The sequence below is a fragment of the Chiloscyllium punctatum genome, chromosome 48 (genome assembly GCF_047496795.1).
Source record: "Chiloscyllium punctatum isolate Juve2018m chromosome 48, sChiPun1.3, whole genome shotgun sequence".
NCBI lineage: Eukaryota > Metazoa > Chordata > Chondrichthyes > Orectolobiformes > Hemiscylliidae > Chiloscyllium > Chiloscyllium punctatum.
Window position 1 is genome coordinate 40,263,657 of NC_092786.1, and position 23,619 is coordinate 40,287,275.

Sequence of the window (23,619 nt, forward strand, 5' to 3'; positions counted from 1 at the left end):
CCCATCAACTTATCCCAACGTTCTTCCGTTCATTGTATAATTCGCTCTAGAATTAGGCTTGCTGAAATGCATCACCTCACATTTGTCTGGATTGAAAACCATCTGCCACTTTTCCGCCCAACTCTCCAGTCTATCTATATCCTCCGGTATTCTCCGGCAGTCCCTTATGCTTTCTGCTATTCCACCAATCTTGGTGTCAACTTCAAACTTGCTGATCGTACCAACAGTGCCCTGTTCCAGATCATTTATTTATATTACAATTAACAGTGGCCCCAACACTGACCCCTGCGGAACACCACTTGTCACCTTTCTCCATTTCGAGGAACTCAGTTCAACTACTGCTCTCTGTCTCCTGTTGCTCAGCCAGTTCTTTATCTACCTAGCTAGAACACCCTGCACACCATAGGACTTCACTTTTTCCATTTGTTTACCATGAGGAACCTTATCAAACACCTTACTGAAGTCCATGTATATGACATCTACAGCCCTTCCTTCATCTAGAGCCTTGGTCACTTCCTCAAAGAACTCGATTAAGTTGGTAAGGCACGATCTCCCCCATACAAAACCATGTTGCCTCTCACTGATAAGCCCATTCTTTTCTAAAAATAAATAGATCCTATCCCTCGGTACCTTCGCCAGCAACTTTCCCACCAATGACGTCAGGCTCACTGGTCTGTACTTAGCCGGAATATCCCTATTACCTTTCTTGTACAGGGGGACAAGATGAGCAACCTTCCAGTCCTCCGGCACCTCACCTGTATTTAAGAATGCCACAAAGATATCTGTCAGGACCCCAGCTATTTACTCTCTCGCCTCCCTCAGCCAACAGGGATAGAGCCCATCCGGTGCTGGGGATCTATCCACCTTAATAACCTCTAGCCTTTCCAACACATCTTCCCTCCTTATATCAACGTGATCCAGAGTAAACAAATTTCTACCTCTAATCTCAACACTGATCATGTCCCTCTCCTCAGTGAGCACTGATGCAAAGTAATCATTCAGAATCTCACCCATTCTCTCAGGTTCGACACAGCCTTCCTTTCTTATCCTTTAGTGGACCAATCCTTTCTCTAGTTACCTGCTTGCGTCTTATACAAGAATAAGATGCTTTGGGATTCTCCTTAATTCTGCTCACTAAAGCTATTTCATGACCCCTTTTAGCCCACTTGATTCCTCGTTTAAGACTTGTCCTACTCTTCCAATATTCTTCCAGGGCCAGTTCTGTTCTTAGCTGCCGAGACCTTATGTATGCTTCCCTTTTCCTCTTGGTTAGTCGTACAATTTCTCCTGTCATCCACGGGTCACGAAACTTGCCCTCAATGGCATAGTGCAGGATAGGCATATCTTTGAAAGTCTCCCACATCTCAAATGTGGACTTCCCTTCAAATAGCTGTGTCCAATCCACATGTCCACAAGGTTCCGATTGGTAGACTGGTTAGCAACGTTATATCACATGGAATACAGGGAGAACTAGCCATTTGGATACAGAATTTGGCTTGAAGGCAGAAGACAGAGGGTGGCTTTTCAGATTGGAGGCCTGTGAGCAGCAGTGTACCATAAGGGTCAGTGCTGGATCTGCTGCTTTTGGTCATTTATATAAATGGTTTGGATGTGAGCATAAGAAGTACAGTTAGCAAGTTCGCAGATGACACCAAAATTGGTCGTGCAGTGGACAGCAAAGATTACCTCCGAGCAGAACACAACGTTGATCAAATAGGCCAATGGGCTGAAGAGTGGCAGATGGAGTTTAATTTAGCTAAAGTGAGGTACTGCATTTTGAAAAGGCAAGTCAGGGCAGGAATTATACACTTAATGGTAAGGTCATGGAGAGTGTTGAAGAGATCTTGGAGTGCAGGTTCATAGCTCCTTGAAAGGGGAGTCACTGGTAGATAGGACAGCCAAGACAATAATTTGTATCCTTGTCTTTATTGGTCAATGCATCAAGTATAGGAGTCATGTTGCAGCTGTACGGAACATTGGTTGGGCCATGATTGGAATGTGCAAGTCTGGTCTCCATGCTTATACAAAAGCAAGTGTTCAGATAAGGCTGACAAGGATGTTATCAGGGTTGAAAGGTTGGAGCTATTGGGAGAGGCTGAATAGGCGGAGGCTGTTTCTCCTGGAGCGGAGACTGAGGTTTATAAAATCATGAGGGGCATGAACAGGGTGAATGGACAAGGGTTTTCCCCCCAGGGTGAGGGAGTTCAAATGAGAGGACACAGGTTTATGATGAGTGGGGAAAGGATTTAAAAGGGACCAAAGGGCAACTTTTTCACGCAGCAAACGATACGCGTATGCAATGAGCTGCCAGAGGAAGTGGTGGAGGCTGGTACAATTGCAGAATTTAAAAGGGCATCTGGATTAATATGAAGGGTTTAGAGGGATGTGAGCCAAGTGTAGGCAAATGGAACTAGATTTATTTCAGATATCTGGTCAGCGTGGACAAGTTGGACCCAAGGGTCTGTTTCTGAGCTATATGACTGAATGCTTGCAGTAGCAACAATCCTAAAATTTAACATAAAGAATTGTAGATGCTAGAAATCTGAAAAAAAAACTTAAATTGTTGGAGAAACTCAGGTCTGGCAGCATCTGTGGAGACAAACTTTTCAATCTTGAAACTCAGATCACTGAATTCTCTCTGCCAAAGATACTTCGCAAGGGAAAAAAGTGGCACATGAAAGAAAAGCTCAAATTATAAAGTTACCCAAGTTAAGTGAAAAATACGCAATCACAAAAAGAAACATTCAACTTGTGAGACACCAATATGGACCAGAATGCAGCTCCAAAAAAGGTATGAAAGTCACTGCAAAACCATACCCATTTGACACTGTAAGAAAGCTGTTTGACAACAAGGATGATTCGAACCAAATCAAATGCTATCCTCATGCCAAGGTCAGTGTATGGATATGCACACATGCTCAAATCCTAATCTGGTCTCTCCAACAACCCAAGGATAATACACATGCAACCAAACCTGTCAAGGGAATGAATCATAATCCTCTGGAATCTGTTTAAAGTTATATTTTCAAGCAATTCTGATTTAAACTTTCAAAAAAAAAAGGTACTAACCAATATCTATGTTGACTATCTGTAATGAAACGTGCTATGCTTTCAAATGGAGGTTTAAAGCTAAATGAGTACAGGTGAATGAAAATACGTTGTGTCAGACTCTTCTGATGTGGCATTATGAAATTCTCCTTTCATGACATGAACAAAAACAATAGACCATGACAAGACTCTCCATTCAACATGCCCTGACCTGATGACATCACGTTGTAAAGAAATTGGTTAAATTTAAGTATCATATCACAATCCCCAAGCAATGTCATAAAATGGAAAACACAAGTTTTCTAGATTTTGAGATTTCCACTTCATACAACAATGCATCTCATTCAAGCTTAAGGGTGCACTTTATCAGCTCAGTGTGATACCTTCCTTTTTAAGGTGTACATGAAAATGGAGGAGTAGGCCATTCAGCACCCAAAAACCTGTTTTGCCACTGATTATTACGGCTGATCTGATTATAACCTCAAATCCACAGAGGAACCTAGATTATCCAAATTACTTGGGTGGGGACTTTGTATCAATAACTGCATGTTCAGATAACAGTTTAGCCAAGCACTGGGACCTTGCAATCTTGCCTGGATCATCCAAAATTTGGATAATCGAATGCCAAACAAATTGAGATTCCTCTGTACTTGCGATTATGAATAAACTTTCATCCTCACCCTTATCAAGAAGCCATCTCCTGTCCCTGAAAAATATCCCAAGTGCTCTGCTTCTGACCTCAGTTCAGGAAGAAAATCAGGAGACGCCCATTTCAACAGCAACCCCTATTTCTAGGTCTCCCCCAAGAGGGAACATTCCTTCTACAACTATCTTATCAAAGCCCTTCAGAATTTTGTGCATTTCAATCAAGTCACCATTCATTCACTCTTCTAAACTCCACCAGATGCAAGTACAACTGATCGTATGAAAATCTAACCACTCTCTGTATTCATCGGAGCAACCTTCTCTGAACTGGTTACAATGCATCTACTTCCATCCATAAAAAGTGACAATAACTGCGCATGTAGTCTTAGCAGTGCTTTGTGTTACTGAAGCATACCCTGGTTATTTAGGTAATTAATTCCCCTTTCCCCATTCACTTTCCTATTTGTTTCCTTGTACATGTACACGAACCATTTAAGACAGATCCTTTTGTATCTCAAAGCTCTGAAATTTCTCACCATTTAGATTTTTTTTTGTTATTCCAGACAAGATTAACAATTTAACATTTTCCCCACATAGTATTCTATTTGCTAGATTTTTGCCTCTGGTATTCCATGTTGGAATTGTAATCAGAGACAGCTTCATATTTAACTCAAAATGAAAAATTATAAAAGCTACAAACATAAGCTTGCAACATCACACACTTCATCCAAATGAACAGAGGCACAAAGTGTACCAAATTAACTAGATGGAGAAGATAGTTAGGTGTAGGAACACTGACTTCTAAAACCAAGAGAGTGTGCTGGACAAACCTGGTTTCTTGAATACAGTACATGGAAAATGGGAGAAATGCAGTGGTTGCAATGTCAATGGTCATTAGGAATGCTTCTAACAAGGTGCCTCTCCAGATATGATTGGAGAAGAAGATGAAGGGATCTGGAATTATGGCAAAAAAGGATGATGAAGAGACTGAAAGTTAAAAAGGGAGAATGCAGAATAGGATTGAAAGACAGTTTTCGCAGAATGGATCCAAGAGAATAGCTTTCATGTCTCAGTATTTTGGTCACTCGATAGTGTATTTATTTTGTTTACAATCTTAAAAGAAGTGGTGTCCATATTTGAATAGAACATGAAAAGAGAATATAGTTTCCTTTTCATTTTCTGAAAAGTTAACAGTGAAAAGTGAGATAATATGGGGAAATGAAGTATAAAATGCAGATGGAATTCAAAGCTCTTGTACAGTGATGCAATTTTGTTAAAAACACAGTAAATTTATTTTGATTACAGAAATGTGTGGTGAAAAGACTACTGAGTACAGAGTCAAAAATTAAAATTAATTGGACAGGTTGCTGCTGCCGTTAGATTAATAAACAAAAGTACCAGCTTTTATTTCAAGAGAAACAAAGTTTGAAGGTAAAACTTGAATAACAGTACATGCACTATCAGATTGTGTAGCATCAAAAAAAAGGATAGAGTGAATGAAAACAGTATCTAGGACGAAAAAGTATGAAAAATAGTAAGCCATGAATAAACAAAGTTGAGAGATTTTGACAGAAGAGAAAGACAGCTCTCTACGTGGAGAAATGCAAGTCTGTGAGATTAACTTGAAGGATAAATCAATTAGGGACAAAAAAAAAGCTTAGTCAACATCCAACATTGCATTGGATATGTAGGTAGAATGAATGCAGGAAGTGATCAGGAAATGTCATAGATTTGACTACCTAAAAGTTTGTGCTCAAGTTTAATACAGTCTTCGTATTTCCATATTCTCCGAGCACATTTAATTAAGTCTAGTTGAATAGCTGCACTCCTTTCTTCAATCAGTTTGTCATTCATATACTGTGGATTCCGAGACCATTTTTCACCCTCAAGTATTTTATCCAATAAACTGTATACCCTACTGTTCAGGCTGCAGCATTCTTGCCTCACTTGACTTCTAGTCGAAGAGATGAAAATACCATCAACTGATCCAGGAGTCAAACTTTAAGCGACAAATAGAAACAATTCCAACTTCTGAGAAACACCTGATAGTTCCCACTTGCACAATCTCCACATCTTCCATTCACTTCCCTTCCAAACACTCAAAATGTTACTGAGGAACACATGGATGGTCTCAGACCACAGCGTTGGGAGAACAAATGCAAAGCAACCAGATTTGAGATTAACAGCAGCATGCACACCATGAACCCAACACAACCCTATTGGCACAGAAACTAACAACTGCTGTGGCAGCATCCCACAGATGGATATGCTCATGTGCACACATTGCAACCCTGCTGATACATTACATCTGGATCCAAACACGAAAGCAGGTACGAATATCCATGCACCAAATTCTATATAAGCTGTGAGTGAACGAGAAGAATAAAAATGAGGACAAAAAGATTTCAGAATTAACAGGTCACTGTTTCGGCATCCAGGACACATGTACTCATTCACAGTAATTACAATCTAGTTGTCTGTGAATACCGAAGAGGTAAGAAAACAAACTATTTCTTGAAATACTACTATTGAACTGGTTTGACAAGATGGGAATTTTATTTAAATTAATCCACAGTATTCAGCCATAATGCTCCAATGTCATTCAGCACACATTCCAGTAATGGTCACGTCAGTGCTGTTTCCAATATCTAGGATTTTGACCAGCTAGTCAAATTTGCACAATACACAAGGTTGTATATTCGTGATTTTTTTTTTCCCTTACACTGCTCATACCAATACTAGAGCTTACTTTAGGGACCAAACAGAACCAACATGACTATTTGGGCAAATCCAATGTGAGAGACAATCCACCAACATACAAATGAACATTTCCTGAATTTAACTTTGGAGGCTTTTAGCATTTGTGCTTTCCCAACAGAATCTTGAAATATATTTTATAGTGCTGTAATTCACTTAAGATTCGTGATGCAATAAGCTATCTTTAGAACAAGAAGGTTATCCTGATTAAAGAAAAAGGAGAAAAAGCTAATCTAAGAATTACAGAATCAAGGACAAATTTCAAAAGTAAACAATTGCCAAACTCCATTTCTTGTTTCCTCTTTGTACTAATTTGATCTGGTTTCTCTCAAGACTCCGGTTTCGTGGTTCTGCCCTAAAAATCAACAATTTTATTCATGGATCAACTAAATGGCATTTCAAATAGGCACTTCTATGCAACTGGATTTCACAATAATAAGACTCAGCCACAATGCCACACTCTTGTGATTAGCTTGGCTGCACTATCCGCTGAAGGTCAAGTGGGAGATTAGGCATTTCCCAACTAGAAAGGAAATAAGACTAAGGCAAGCAAGCACATGTACCTTGGTTCTCTTCAGTCTGTCTGAAGCTTTTAAACAAAGAGCATATCAAAGATCCATCACAGAAAATGGCACACTGAACAGACAACCATAAAATGAAAACAAAACCACATGGCAAGTTAGCCAAAAATACAAAATGCAGTCAGATCTCTCTCAATTGGCCTAGTAATGAAAATTTATTCTACTAGGTAGATTCTGTAACATGTCAAATTGATAACTTAAGTGCAGCAAAATTGTGACCTCGATTATGGGAGAACAATCTCCAAAATTCAGGACAGGAAGAGAAAACAAGTTTTTTTTAAATATACATAAAAAAGGTAGTTTAGTGAAAAGCCATATTAATGGCATATCCATAGACACAAAAGAATAGGCATGGCTTTGCTAATACTAGCAACTGGAGATACAACAAGCAAAACCATTTTCTAACAAAGCTCAGTGTTTAACTGTTGCCACATAACTTCTGGGATTTCTGTTGGTAGGACAGCAAACACTAGAACCCTACCATACCACACCACTGAACTTGAATAGGACTGCTATGGTGACTTCACCTAAAAAAGGATAGATCGATAAATGTGTGCTACTGCACCTCAAAAAAAAAGGTCTATTTCAGAGTAGATATATTCTAACAAGTAACAAAAATACTAAGGGGACAATCCACCATCCCCAACTATATTTCATGCTCATAGTATCAATTTTCAATAAAAAGTATACAATTGTGTTGAGGTAGCAGAGCAGAACAGAACACTGGACAGTAAAACATTTTTAAAAAAGCAAAGAATAACCAAAAATGTAATACATGGAGAGGATAGAGCAATTTAGCCAGAGATTTAAAAATATTAAGTCCTAAAATTTTAGAGTTAAAGTAAGGAAGGGTCACTCAACCCGAAACATGAACTGGATTTCGCTCCACAGATGCCACCAGAAGGGTGAGCTTTACCAGCACTTTTTGTTTTTATTAACAAAAGAGAGAATCTGTTCTATAGAACACAAGACTAATTAATAATGGAAAATAAAGAAATGGCAGATAAACTCCATGGATACTTTACATCAGCTTTCACTATAGAGGATACGATGTGCCAACACCCAGTCAGCTTGCATGGGACCTCAGTGGCTGAAAAGCCACACAATTTGGAGAAAGCCTTTCGTGTCACGGCACTTGCGAAAAATCACAAATCGTCCATCAGACAAATGATGCTGGGCATGGTTAGAGTTGCATCCCGAGAAAGTTCATCTGGGGATTTTGAAATAAGTGGTGAATGATCTACTTGATGCATGGTTCCAATTTTCAAAAAGTCCCTTGTTTCAGGGATAGCCCCATTAGATTGGAAAATAATGAATGCAATTCCTTCATTCAAAAAGGCAACAAGACAGAAAGGACAAAAGCTCTAGGCCAGTTCACTTAAAAACTGTCATATGGATAATTTCAGAAGCTATTATTCAACAAGTTACAGCAAGGCACTTATGGAAGTTCAAGATGATCAGACACAATCCACATGGTTTTGTGAAAGCAAAATCGTGTTTGACAAATTTAGTGAAGTTCTTTGAGGAGGTAACATGCTATGGATAAAGGGAAATCTGGTGGACATGCTATACTTCAATTCATAACAGAAATTTGATGGGACACCATTGTGTGCCAAAATTCTTAAGTAAAATAAAAACTTGGGGGCAGGAGGTAGCATATTGGCATAGATTGAAGATTGTCTAGCGAACAAAGCGGAGAATGAGGTCCAAAACGTTGTTTTTCAGGTTGACAGGATGTAAGGTAGTGGTGTGCCACAGGGATTGGTGCTGGAATCACTCAATTGTTCACAACTTGCGTAAGTAATTTGACGGGACAGATACAAAGAGAAGCAAGAAAAGTTGTGAAGAGAACAATATGTGGCTTCAAAAAGATTGTATATTAAAAAGTTGAAAAAGTGGCACTGGGAGGCACAGCCAGCCAGTCAGCATCCAAGGAGCAGGAGAATCGAAGTTTCAGGCATAAGCCCTTCATCAGGAATGTGGACACTCCTGATAACGGGCTTATGCCTAAAACAAACATCGATTCTCCTGCCCCTCAGATGCTGCCTTACCTGATGTGCTTTTCTCGTGCCACACTTTTTGACTCTGATCGCCAGAATCTGCAATCCTCATTTTCTCCGTTTTTTTTCAATGTTTGGCAAAGATGTGGCAAATGGAGCATAATATGGGAACACGTGAAAGTGTCCATTATGGTTGAAAGAAGAAAATAGTAATTATCTAATGGTAAAAGATTGCAGTGCTCTGAGATACAAAGGAATCAGGGTGCCTTCCCATATGAATCGCAAAAGGTTAATATACAGGTCCAGCCAGTAATTATGAAGTTTAGTAGAATCACTTATTGCAAAGGGAACTGAATACAAAAATAGGAATATTATACTTCAGTTGTACAAGGTACTACTAAGACCACATCAGTACTGTGCATAGTGGTCACTTTATTTAACAAAGGATGCAAATGCATTGAAAACAATTCAAAGAAGATTTACTTGACTAATTGTAGAATGAGCAGGTTGTGTTATGACCAAAGGTTCGACAGGCTATACTGGGATCTGGAATGTAGCAGAATAAGAGACGACATGATTGAAGCATATAAAATCCTGAAGGGACTTACCACAGTGAATGTGGAGACAATGTTTCCTCTTATGCAAAAGAAAATCTAGATCTAGAGGTCCTTTTAAAAGCCAAGGGTCACCCATTTCAAACAGATTAGATGAAATACTCGTTTGAATTCTTCCTGAGAAAGGCTGTGGAAACAGAGTCCTTAAATACTTTTAAGCACAGGAGGTAGATAGATTATTGTTAATCAAGGGTGTGCAGGAATTTTGATGAGGTTACATTCAGATCAGCCATGAGCTTATTGAAGACAGAACTGGCTCAGGCATCAGAATGGCCTTTCCCTACTCCTGAAACAAATGTCATTTGTTTGTATACTAGATGGCACAAACTTAAAGGAACTGGCAAAAGAATAAGTGGTGACATAAACAACCATTTTAAGCACAAAGTAGTTAAGACTCAGAATGCATGCCATCATAATGGAGTAGAGGCAGATCCAAACAAAGCATTCAAGATAGAATTGGATTATATACAAACAAAAGAATGTGTGTGACCAGCAGACCAAGTCTGTCAACTGGCATGAGTTAAACAGCTCTTACTGACAGTCAAAATAGACCCAACAGGTCAAATAGCTTCCACTGTGCTCTAACTGTTCTGTAACAGGGAAATCAGGGTTCACTGCAAATGTTCCAATTCACCCCTACGTCCCCATTGCACCCTCCCCAAAAGACTTTTCATAGCATGCTTATCATGACCAGCAGACTTGTCAAATGCTTTGTACCCACTAACTTCCTTTCTGAAGGCTTCTCAGTTAAAAAACTTATAAAACTTGGCAGTCAAATTGAGCTTTGTTAACACCTCAGACAAAAGTATGATAAAAAAAAATTATCTTGTTTGTCATGTTGATGGAGATAAATATTCTAGTCAGGACAGCAACGACTTCTCTGCTACTGTTCTTCAAAACAGAACCATGGGATCTTTGACATGGCATCTAGCAGCAGGTGGGGGCTTTAATGTGATCCAAAACTCTGCACCTCATAAATGGTACACTCACCAACTCTGTGCTCAAGGGTCAAGCTTGATTTTCAAACACAAAGTCAGTGGAAAAGGCCTTTCTTACTCTTATTACTTTTCCAGTTTTAAACAGAAGGAAGTTACTTGTTATATCCCACAGTCATAAACTTACTCTAAAAGAAGTCGAAACTACAAAATCTTATTTATTAATCTAATGGTGCGAAAAACTTAAGCTCAGTTATTATCTTGGCCTGCATAATATGGGAAAGCATTGCAATGTTTTTAACTAGATATAAACAAGGGAATAAGAGACTTCTTCTGCATTGTTAAATTCACATTATTCTTGTGGAAAGAATAATGAAGCTCCTCGACAAAAAGTCTCAAATAAAATTAGAATAATTCACTATGCTTAGATACCAACTTATTCTAATTTTGCGGGTAGGACAGCAGCAGAACCAAAGACTGACTGAGAACAGAAACACGTGGATTTCTACCAAGGGAAACTCCAACTATCTTTACATTAAGACAGTTACTTTTGATATTGAAGAGTAACGTTATGATTCATCTGAAGAATTATTTCCACTGAATGGCATTCATTTTTAATATTAACAGGAAATACATTGTGACAAAGACACAAGCTGGAAGTCCATTTACCGTACAATTACACTCCACCAAACAGCCTGAAGTTGTCACAAAAAAATTGAAATCAATATCAAAAAGCTCCTGTGCCTCGATAATTTCACGTCAGATGTCAACTTGGTTGCGACTGGGGCACTTACTCTCCTACCATCTTCTCATAAGGGGAAACAGTCAGTGGTACAAGTCAATAAGTACAATACAAAAACTTTCCTTCTTCACAAAAAAAACTCTACTCTTGAAAAGAATCAGCCCCAAAATAAGTGTTGAAAACTCAAATAATAATTTATAGTTGCAATAATTAATATCACACCATCAACACAAGAAATTTGTCATGTTCTCAAAGCACAGAAAACATCAAACTTTAAAACTAATCAACTTCACACATCTTAACAGTTTCTGGGAGGATAAACATTCATTGTTAAACAAAGCATTTGGCATTTTTGTACTAGGAAAGGTTTTCCCATGTCACTGAGCCCTCAAGGAATTAAACTTCCTCTTATTGTCAGAAAAGAGGAAAATGGGTGGAAACTCATAACAGGAAACTTCAGATACAAAAAAAAAGAGAGAATCTCACTTGGAGGTGGAGCGAGAGCCCCATCCTGTATTTTTGCCCATGTTACAAGATTAATTCATATGCTAAGCCAAAAAAGAGAAATTTCAAAAACTTCTAGCTTAACATTAATCCACTTTCAGTAGGATACTATTTTCATTCCACACACACTCTGCCTGAAAGCCTGCTGGCTGTTAAAGCTCCATCTTGTGCTATTTTTCTTGGCAGTTTTCATTGGGATGTTTTGCCATTCTCTGACGGGAGACAGGTCCTCAGTCTACCTCTGCTGGAACAGGAATAAAGCCAGAGTTGCTGATATTACATTGAACCATATTAGCTATGTAGCCAACTTAACTAACAGGACCTTGTACTGAGCATAACAACTAAAAATGTCAAAATAGTGCATTTATGTGGCACAATCAGATTAGAAAAACTCAGTACAATATGTTTTCCTCCAAAGTGGAGAAAGAAAGTAAGCGTCATATTATGAATGGCAACTGTTACCCACAGGTCTTTTGTCAGATAACCTACACAGAGCAAGACCTCACGATTACTTTAGCCTGTCAAACTGCATCTTCGTGTTTATTACAAAAAAAATACAGTGAAGATGACATTTGGTATACTTTCCTTTATTGGTCAAAAGCATTAAGTAGAGGAATTGAGAGGTCATAATGCAGCTGTACAGGACATTAGTTAGGCTGTCTTTGGAATATTGCGTGCAATTCTAGTCTCCCTCCTATTGAAAGGATGCTGTGAAACTTGAAAGGGTTCATAAATGATTTACAAAGATGCTGCCAGAGTTGGAGGGTTTGAGCTGTAGGGAGAGACTGAATAGGGTGAGCTTTTTTTCGTGCAGTGACGGAGGCGGAGGGGTGATCTTAGAGGTCTCTATAATATCATGACGGTCCTAGTCAAGGTCTTTTTCTTGAATTGGGGGTCTAGAAATAGAGGACATAGGTTCGGGTTAAGAGGGGAAAGACATAAGGGACAATTGCTTCACACGGAGGGAGGGGAGTGTATGGAATGAGCTGCGAGAGGAAGTAGTGGAGGCTGGTACAATTACAGCATTTAAAAAGACATCTGGATGGGTATACAAACAGAAAGGGTTTAAGAGGGATATGGGCCAAGTGCTAGCAAATGGGACTACATTAGGTTGGGATATCTGGTTGGCATAGACGAGTTGAACTGAAGGGTCTGTTTCCATGCTGTACATCTCGATCTATCTGTTCGGCTTACTGTTTCAGAGCTCCTCATGTCTCCATAACCAAACAAGGCAACAGAAGGGATGGAAAACCGGGTGCTGATGCTCAAAACATTTGAAAAGAATTTGCAACTGAAAAATGCTACAATTTCGAACACCACATCCAAGACAATAGCTGCAAAATTTAGTTAATATTCCTTAAGTAACTTGATATCACATAGTTGGTACCTTTCATAAGGTATCAGATTCTCAGTCTTCCGTGATAGCCGAGAGGACTAAGCCAACTGCAGCATAAGCTGGAAGGAAACTCTCATAAACCAGGGTTTAATTTAAATAAAACACGACCGGACGAGGCACAGCAACGAGTGTACGTGTGAAATAAAAATAAATCAAGGCCCATGCCGGAAAGGGATCGGCGGCGAGGGTCGGTTACTCCGGACAATGGGAGCCAGGCCATTGATTGGATTAAAGACGACTAAAAAAAACATTTTCCTCAATCAAGTCGAAAAACTTTCCAATTGTTTAGAAAGTGGATATACTCTATAGCTGCGGCCAGAACCTCATCCAAGCAGTAATCCTTCCAGGGTTTTGACAAAAATTGAAGAAAAACAAGTCATTCCACCTTTTGCCCAACATAAACAAAAAAAGGTACGGCGATCCCTGCAGCAATCACTACGTGGAATAAGGAACCATGATCGATCTTTTCAAGAATACTAATACGGTATCCACGGTTACGTGGACTGATGTGATTCAATTCACCACTGACTTCGAGAATTGCTGGGTAACTTTGACTGTGCGTGACAAAGTGTCATGGAACATTGCCAGTCAGATTGATTGGTTCCTGACAGATGAGTAGGCTGCAGAAATTTAGGGCCACTTCAGAGGTTCCTTTGTAAGCCGTACATGTGGGCGACGCATTTTCTCCAGTCATTTGAAAAAACGATCAGTCCGAAAATTGTTGACCACGTTAAAAATCCGCATCAGAATTGCATGTCAGTGACCATCAAGATCTTCAGTGCCCCGAGTCACATCCCCATTAAAACATTGTTTACAATGCGAGGCGCTCACCTTACTTCCTGACGCGTTCGTACCTTGCAAAATGCAAACAGCGCGACAAATGCGAGATCAAAAGCAACCACCACCCGCCACTTAACAAGAATGGAAAGCATAATGCACATGAAAAAAATCGGGTTTTTCGGCATTCGCTGTTTCACTGAAACTAAGAGAAAGCAGTGAAGGTTTGATGATGATGTGATACTGGGTGTCGCCTACTTGCTGGAACATGCATAAACTAGAAGAAGGAGATTGCACAATCAACAGGGAAATGATAATCGATAAGAGGGAGGGATTTGAAAAAATAAAGTTAAAATAAAAAGTCTGTAACAGACACCAAGACAAATGGAAGAACGACAGATTCTGTCTTCCGTGATAGCCGAGAGGACTAAGCCAACTGCAGCATAAGCTGGAAGGAAACTCTCATAAACCAGGGTTTAAGTTAAATAAAACACGACCGGACGAGGTACAGCAACGAGAGTACGTGTGAAATAAAAATAAATCAAGGCCCATGCCGGAGAGGGATCGGCGGCGAGGGTCGGTTACTCCGGACAATGGGAGCCAGGCCTCACGGTCCGAGTGCACAGCCTCGGACTCTTCTCCAACCCTGGCAGCTCACTGACACCCCGCCCCGGCCCGGCCCGGCCCGGCAAGAAAAAAAACGGAGGCCTCTTACCGCGCAAACTCGACGCCCAGATCAGCAGCAGCCCGACTCCGAGCAGGAGCATCGTCGGCGCCCGCATCCCGGGCCGCAGCCCCAGGGAAAGCGAAGAAATTTATAATCTGGAATATTCCGCGGGCGAACCGGCGCCTTCGGGCTACGTCCCCGACCACCCCGTTTATTTTCCTCCTCGTCGCCAATTCTTCCTGTTATCCGTATGTTTGTTGACTTAGCTCCTTCCTGAGGAACTGAGGCCGACAGTCAAATGTGCGACGGACACCAGCCGCGAGCTGACTAACTGAACGTTCCTGGAAACGCCGCTCCTTGGCCGCCCTCGCGCGCGCACGCGCGCTGCCAAATAAGGAGCCCGCCTCACTCTTAAAGGGGCCGCGTCCTCCGCTCCAACTGCACCAAAACGTACCCGCCACTGGAAGATAATTTGAACCAACATTCGTGATTCAATAATTAAAAATCACACACAACACCACTAGCTTTCGGAGCGCTGCTCCTTCATCAAGTGGGTGTGGTCCGTTTTAACTTTACTGTCATCCCAGGAATATCTCTTAGATCTGATTAAATAAATTTTAGAGTGACAGAGCATAGAAACAGCCCCCCTTTGGTCAACCACCTGATGAAGGAGCAGCGCTCACAAAACTAGTGCTTCCAATTAAACCGATGGACTATAACCTGGTATTGTGTGATTTTTAACTTTGTGCACCCCAGTCCAACACCGGCATCTCCAAATCATGGTTCAATAATGACGGTGTGCAGAAGTAAATATTGATAATGGACCTGCTACAACACACTTCTGGAGTGAGGTGGGACTTTTCAGCTGGGGTGGGAATGGGAACCACCATTGAACTGTGAGAGTCCCTTCTTGAGAGCATGATGGTCTACCTCTAAGTCAGACTAGTTACTCATTTGGCTATATGAGCTTAGTGTGTGTAGAAGTACCCTCCTCAATTACAGGAGGATGTGTTGGTTAGCTGAATTGGCTGGACAACAGATTTGCAATGCACAGTGGCACCAACAGATTCAATTCCATTATCAGCTAAGGTCATCATGAAGGACTCTGCTTCTCAACCTCCTTCCCCTGCCTCCCCATTCAAAGTTCAGGAAGCACGGATGATAGCATGGTCTGGTTCTGTGCTGTATGATTCCATGACTTGAAGTGTGGTGACCCTCAGGCTAAGATGACAGCAGTGTGGTCTATTTTAACTTTACTGTCATTCCAGGAATATCTCTTAAATCTGATTAAATACATTTTAGAGTCACAGAGGACAGAAACAGGCCCTTTGGTCAAACCAGTCCACACCAACCAGGTTTACCAAACTGAACAAGTACTACTTGCCTACACTTGGCCATACACCTTTCCTATCCATGTACCTTTCTATATGTATTTTAAATGTTGTAATTTTACCCACCTCTACCACTTTGTTTGGCAGCTCATTCCATATACATACCACCTTCTGTCTGAAAAGGGTTGACCCTCGGGTTTCTTTTAAATCTTTCCCTCCTCACCTTAAACCTATGCCCTCTAGTTTTGGACTCCCATGCCCCTGAGAAAAGACCTTGGCTATTCATTTTATCTCTGCCCCTCATGATTTTATAAACGACTATAAGGTCATCTCTCAACCTTCTGCACTCCAGGGAAAAAAGCCCCAGCCTATCCGGCTTCTTCTTATAATCAAACCTTTCAATCTCAGGGCATCTTCGTAAATCTTTTCTGTATCATTTCCAGTTTAATAACGTCTTTTCTATTGCAGGCCAACCAAAACTGTACACAGGACTCCAAATGTACCTTTATCAATACTTTGCACAGCTGTAACATGATGTCCCAACTCCTGTACTCAATGGTCTGACCAATGAAGGCAAGCGTACCAAACGCTGCCTTCACCATCCTGTCTACCTGTGACATCAACCTGAATTTGATGAGAAAAGATAACTGTTGCCATTTGGCATCCTTGTGTCTCTTGTAATCTATGCAAAACTAAAACCTTCAGCAATATTACCTTTCAAAGGTTCTTTTTTAACAACAACCATGGCTTCCTGGGTGAACTTAAGGTGTAGATCGGTACTTGGGACTACGATGTTGTGGCCATCACGGAAACGTGGATAGAAGAGGGACAGGAATGGTTGTTGGAGGTTCCTGGTTACAGATGTTTCAGTAAGATTGGGGGGGGGTGGTAAAAAAGGAGAGGGGGTGGCATTGCTAATTAGAAATGGTATAACGGCTGCAGAAAGGCAGTTCGAGGGGGATCTGCCTTTGGAGATAGTATGGGCTGAAGTCAGAAATAGGAAAGGAGCAGTCACCTTGTTGGGTGTATACCATAGGCCCCCCCAATAGCAGCAGAGATGTGGAGAAACAGATTGGGAAACAGATTTTGGAAAGGTGCAGAAGCCACAGGTTAGTAGTCATAGGCGATTTCAACTTCCCAAATATTGATTGGAAGCTCTTTAGATCAAATATATTGGACGGGGTAGTGTTTGTGCAGTGTGTCCAGGAAGCTTTTCTAACTCAATATGTAGATTGTCTGACCGGGGGAGGTGGGGGGGGGGGGGGGGGGGGGGGGCGACATATTGGATTTGGTACTGGGTAACAAACTGGGACAAGTGATGGGCTTGTTAGTGGATGAGCATTTTGGTGATGGTGACCACAATGCTGTGACTTTCACCTTGGTTATGGAGAGAGATCGGTGTGTGCAACAAGGCAGGTTTTACAATTGGGGGAAGGGTAAATACGATGCTGCAAGACAGGATCTGAGGAGCATAAATTGGGAGCACAGGCTGTCAGGGAAGGGTGTCGTTGAAATGTGGAACTTTTTCAAGGAACAGATATGACGTGTCCTTGATATGTATGTACCTGTCAGGCAGGAAAGAGATGGTCGTGTGAGGGAACCTTGGTTGACGAGGGAGGTTGAATGTCTTGTAAGGAGGAAGAAGGAGGCTTACATAAGGTTGAGGAAACAAGGTTCAGACAGCCAGGAGGGAGCTGAAGAAAGGGATTAGGAGAGCTAAGAGAGGGCATGAAAAATCTTTGGCGGGTAGGATCAAGGATAACCCCAAGGCCTTTTATGCGTCTGTGAGAAACATGAGAATGACGAGAACGAGGGTAGGTCCGATCAAGGACAGTAGTGGGAGACTGTATATTGAGTCGGAAGAGATAGGAGAGGTCTTGAATGAGTACTTTTCTTCGGTATTGACAAATGAGAGGGACCGTATTGTTGAAGAGGAGAGTATGAAACGGACTGGTAAGCTAGAGGAGATACTTGTTAGGAAGGAAGATGTGTTGGGCATTTTGAAAAACTTGACGATAGACAAGTCCCCCGGGCCTGACGGAATATATCCTAGGATTATGTGGGAAGCAAGAGAGGAAATTACGGAACCGTTGGCAATGATCTTTTCGTCTTCACTGTCAATGGTGGTGCCAGGGGACTGGAGAGTGGCGAATGTTGTGCCCCTGTTAAAAAAGGGAATAGGGATAACCCTGGGAATTACAGGCCAGTTAGTCATACTTCAGTGGTAGGCAAAGTAATGGAAAAGGTACTGAGGGATAGGATTTATGAGTATCTGGAAAGACACTGCTTGATTAGGGACAGCCAGCACAGATTGGTGAGGGGTAGGTCTTGCCTTACAAGTCTTATTGAATTCTTTGAGGTGGTGACCAAGCATGTGGATGAGGGTAGAGCAGTGGATGTAGTGTACATGGATTTTAGTAAGGCATTTGATAAGGTTCCCCATGGTAGGCTTATGCGGAAAGTCAGGAGGCATGGGATAGTGGGAAGTTTGGCCAGTTGGATAGAGAACTGGCTAACCGGTCGAAGTCAGAGAGTGGTGGTAGATGGTAAATATTCAGCCTGGAGCCCCAAGTTACAAGTGGAGTTCCGCAGGAATCAGTTCTGGGTCCTCTGCTGTTTGTAATTTTTATTAATGACTTGGAAGAGGGAGTCAAAGGGGGGTCAGTAAATTTGCAGACGATATGAAGATTGGTGGAGTTGTGGATAGTGAGGAGGGCTGTTGTCGGTTGCAAAGGGACTTAGATATGATGCAGAGCTAGGCTGAGGAGTGGCAGATGGAGTTCAACCCTGTCAAGTGTGAGGTTGTCCATTTTGGAAGGACAAATAAGAATGCAGAATACAGGATTAACGGTGGGGTTCTTAGTAAGGTGGAGGAGCAGAGGGATCTTGGGGTCTATGTTCATAGATCTTTGAAAGTTGCCACTCAGGTGGATAGAGCTTGTAAGAAGGCCTATGGTGTATTAGCGTTCATTAGCAGAGGGTAGCATTTACCAGGCTGTTGCCTGGAATGGAGAATAGGTCATATGAGGAGAGGTTGAGAGTGCTAGGCCTTTTCTCATTGGAACGGCGAAGGATGAGGGGTGACTTGATAGAGGTTTATAAGATGATCAGGGGAATAGATAGAGTAGACAGTCAGAGACTTTTTCCCCGGGTACAACAGAGTGTTACAAGGGAACATAAATTTAAGGTAAAGGGTGGAAGGTACAGGGGGGATGTCAGGGGTAGGTTCTTTACCCAGAGAGTGGTGGGGGCATGGAATGCGCTGCCTGTGGGAGTGGCAGTCATAATCATTGGTGACCTTTAAGTGGCAATTGGATAGGTACATGGATAGGTGCTTAAGCTAGGACAAATGTTCGGCACAACATCGTGAGGCGAAGGGCCTGTTCTGTACTGTATTGTTCTATGTTCTATGAAACAAGAGTTGTATTTAAAAGCATGCTGAAACTGCACTTGTGGGTTATGAGGTCTCTGTTTATAATGTGTATTTCTGCAAATAAGTGTTTAAAAAGTGTAAGAAAAACACTCACTTGCTCAACTGTATGCAGTATGATTGTGATACCCTCCAAAACAGTTAATTTATCATTATTTCTAAAGAAGGTGCTTGAAGAAATGCACAGTGACTTAATGAGAAAAGTCCAAAATAAAGCTATAGATTCATGAAAATACATAAAAGGTCTGGTAGTATTTCTGGTTCTCCAATGATAGATGATCCCAAATGTGCTGACTGTCTCTAGATTTGGAGGTGCCAGTGTTGGTCTGGGGAGGACAAGGTTGACAGATTTACTTGATGAAGAAGTAGCACTTTGAAAGCTAGTGCTTCCAAATAAACCTGTTGGACTATAACCTGGTGTTGTGTGATTTTTAACTTTGACTATTTCTCAAATTTTCTGAATTTATTGTACATGAATGAGAAGAGCTTTGGTAAAGACTCCAATAAAAACTCAGGATTCATTGTTGTTACTTTACTCACCTGTAACTGGGTTATATTAGTCATTTTCTCAAATTTTCTTGGTGCAAGTGACAATGATGATGTTCATAAGTATTTTATGTTGGGAAATTGGATTGAGGTATTGTGAATGACAATAATGTTGTGTTGCAAAGCTGCTCCCTTTCTCTCTTTTTATGCATTCTTTTCCAAAGAAGTTTTGTGACACAGAGCACCAATGTGGACCAGCATATAAAAGTGTATGTGATTAACTTACTGAGTCCATAATAATGTGAACTTGCTGCTATTGCAGTGAGCAAAACTCATTCAGAAATGTTAGTCAGTCCAACACTGAGATAGGCTTTAATGTTGCAGAAGAGCTTTTGTGAGACTTGTAATGTCAAGCTACTCACTGTATTGAAGATCTTAAGTAACTCAAGGTAGCCAGATTGCATGTTGAAATCACAAATAGTCATTGTTGAAAAAAAGGGCTGTACTCACAAACTTTCCATTCATGACAGAAATTCATTGTTGTTTGTCAGCAGTCTAAACTGCCAGTGAATTGGTTTTATGCCTTACTGAAATCTTCAATTTTATTTGTAAGTTATTGATATATACTTATATACACTGCCTTCAACCTTGAAATTTCATTGGATTTCAGCATGCTGAGCAATTCCATTGTCAATTTCAATTCAGTCATAGTGTTGTGTGATTTTTAACTTTGTGCATCCCAGTCCAACACCAACATCTCCAAGTCACAGAGTTATACAACATGGAAACAGACCCTTCAATCTACTCATCCATGCTGACCAGATATCTTAAACTGATCTCGTCCCATTTGCCAGAATTTGGCCTATAGCCATGTAGGTGATTCCTTATCATCCACCCATCCAAATGCCTTTTAAATGTTGTAATTGTACCCAACTCCACCACTTCCTCATTCCATACATGCACCACTGCCTAAGAGAAAAATTGCCCCTCCAATCCCTTTTAAATTTTTCCCCTCTCACCTTAAATCTATGTCCTCTAGATTTGGACTCCCCTACCCTGGGAACAAGACCATTGGCTATTTAGCCTATCCGTGGCCTCATGATTTTATAAAGGGTCACCCTCTACAAGGTCAGCCTTTGGTCTCCAATGCTCCAGGTGAAAAAAGCCTCAGCCTATCCAGCCTCTCCTTATTGCACAAATCCTCCAATCTTGGCAATATCTTTGGAAATCTTTGCCAAACTATTTCAAGTTTAACAAAATCTTTCTAGCAGCAAACCAGAACTGAATGTAGTATTCTAAACGTCATGTATAGCTGCAACATGACATCCCAACTCCTACATTCAATGCACTGACCAAAGAAGGCAAACATGACAAATACTTCCATCATTGCCCTGTCTACCTGCGACTCCACTTTGAAGGAACTATGCACCTGCACTTGTAAGTCTCTTTGTTAGGAAACTCTCCCCACAGTTCTACCATTATCTGTGAAAATCCTGCCCTGATTTTCCTTCCCAGAATGCAACACCTCACATTTATCAAAATTAATATCCATCAGCCATTCCTCAGTCCATTGGCCCATCTGATCAAGGTCCTGCTGTACTATTAAGATAAAATTCTTCACTGTCCACTACACCACCAATTTTGGTGTCATCTGCAAATTTACTAGCTGTACTGAAGTAACTCCACAGAGGCTGGTACCCCTGTCACCCATTCACCCTTTATTTATAAGTGCAAAGTCATTGACACTGATCCAATTTTCTCAGAGTCAGCTCTCAGAGTGAAGAGAATCTCTGACACTCCTGTTTATATCTGTCAGCCAAGGTTCCCTGACTGGACCAGATTAGGGAACTCATATTCTATGAGGTCCACCTGGCTGGCCTCCTTACAATCACTACCTCCCTCCCTCTCTGAGTCTGAGGATGTAGGCCATTTTTTTTCTTGCCCCTCCTGGGTCAGGTTCCTTTAACTCTGCCTCTGATATGGGTGGCGTGTAATGCACCATAGCTCACTTCTTACGCCTAGAATGTCTCGAAGTAATTCATTCTCTTCTATATGCAGCAAGGACATTGAGGTGGCAACATCCACCATGTCCATCTCAAATTCTGAGGTACCTTCAGCATTTGAAAGACAGGGAGAACCCACGTTTTCTGGAACAGTCAAAAAGGTTGTTGAGGAGCCAGGCACATTTTTTTTCCCACACAGTTTGTGAGTTTGCAGCTTTCATGTGGTTCACATGTTTGTTCAGGAACATCGCACCTACCCAAACTTTATATGTCACTGGACCATGCCTCTTAACCATGCAGGGCCATTCCCATGGCTAAACTTCATCCCCTTCAGTAAACTCTCTCTCTTGCTTAGTGGAGATTCATTTCCAGCATTGTCATTCCTGATGCCATTTCACCCTCTCCCACCCAGGTCTGAGAAGATCAGTTTTAACCTGGTGCAGAGTATCCTCCCTGTTAGTAACTCTGCTAGAACTATCCTTATAGTTGCATGAAGTATGGTCCTATAATCAAACAGGAACTGGGACAGGTTGATAACTAGCAAAGCTATAAGCTGTTTCTTTAAGCCTAGTTTCAAAGTTTCAACTGCTCTTTCTGCCAGACCATTGGATGATGGAAGGTACAGAGCTGTCCTGATATGACGAACAGTATTTGACTTTAGGAAATATTCAAATTCCCTGCGAGTAAACAATAATCCATTTTCTGAGATCAAACTTCCAGGAGTGTGTGTATTGCAAAGGATGAGTGTAGTTTTTCTGTCATTGTCCTCGTGTTTAACAAATGAATCTGTGCATGTCCAGCTACTGAGTTGGCAACCACGATGACTACAAACATTGAGCCCACAAAAGGACCTGCATAATCGATGTATAACCAAGTCCAGGGTTTACCAGATTATTCCCATGAATTTACGGGAGCTGTCCTTGTTGGCACTCTGGGCACTGCATTACCAACGCAACTGCGTCTGTATCCAATCCTGATAACCAGACGTAACTTCTCACCAACATCTTCATTTTAGAAACCCCTGGATGACCCTGGTGGAGTTCAGCCAGTAACTGGCAGCAACCTATGCTTGGGACAAACACTCTTACTCCCCATGATAATATGCCGTCCTTTACTGTGATGTGCTCTGTTGAGATCTAAAAAGATTTCAATTCTGGTTGTGATGAGTCTTTGGTTTTCCCCATCACTACTAGCTGTTTCAGTTTTGCCAGGATTGGATCTTTCTGCATCCAAAGTCTAAGTATGTCCAGAAACTTTCTAACCATTATGGACTCTTCTAGTGGCGGTACCAATAGTGATGTATCTGTCAGCGGGAGGCAGTTCAATGCATCCACATTTGCTACCTAGCCCCACAGAAAGTGTTCCAACTTGTAATTATACATACTCAGTATTAGAGAGCATCGCTGAATTCTACCCAAAGCTATGGGTGACACTGCCTTGTCCTCTTTAAGTAGACCTAGCAGGACTTTGTGGTCTGTTATTATTATAAACTTAGGTCCATAAAGGTGTTGGTGGAACTTGATGACTCCCAATATGAACACAAAACTTTCCTTCTCTATCAGGATGTATTTATGCGTTACTGCATCAGCCAAAATCCTGGATGCACACACTACTGGGCGTTCCTCTCCATTGGGCAACCTATGAGCTAATACTATTCCAATGCTGTCCTTGCAGGTACGTAGACAGGCAGGAGGTTGGAAGAA

At 41.2% G+C, this 23,619-nt stretch overlaps 1 protein-coding gene across 2 annotated transcripts in view; it reads right to left on the bottom strand.

Annotated features, from left to right (window-relative positions):
- The window catches only part of adam10a (ADAM metallopeptidase domain 10a), a 156,673-nt gene extending 141,640 nt beyond the window's left edge, over positions 1–15,033 (bottom strand). For both annotated transcript variants that reach the window (XM_072565017.1, XM_072565016.1), the window contains exon 1: positions 14,715–15,033. Coding sequence is in view for 1 of the 2 variants with exons in the window: in XM_072565016.1 (XP_072421117.1) it covers positions 14,715–14,781 (67 nt within the window). In the remaining variant the exon portion in view is untranslated. The remainder of the gene's footprint in view (positions 1–14,714) is intronic.
- Between the last annotated feature and the right edge of the window lie 8,586 nt (positions 15,034–23,619).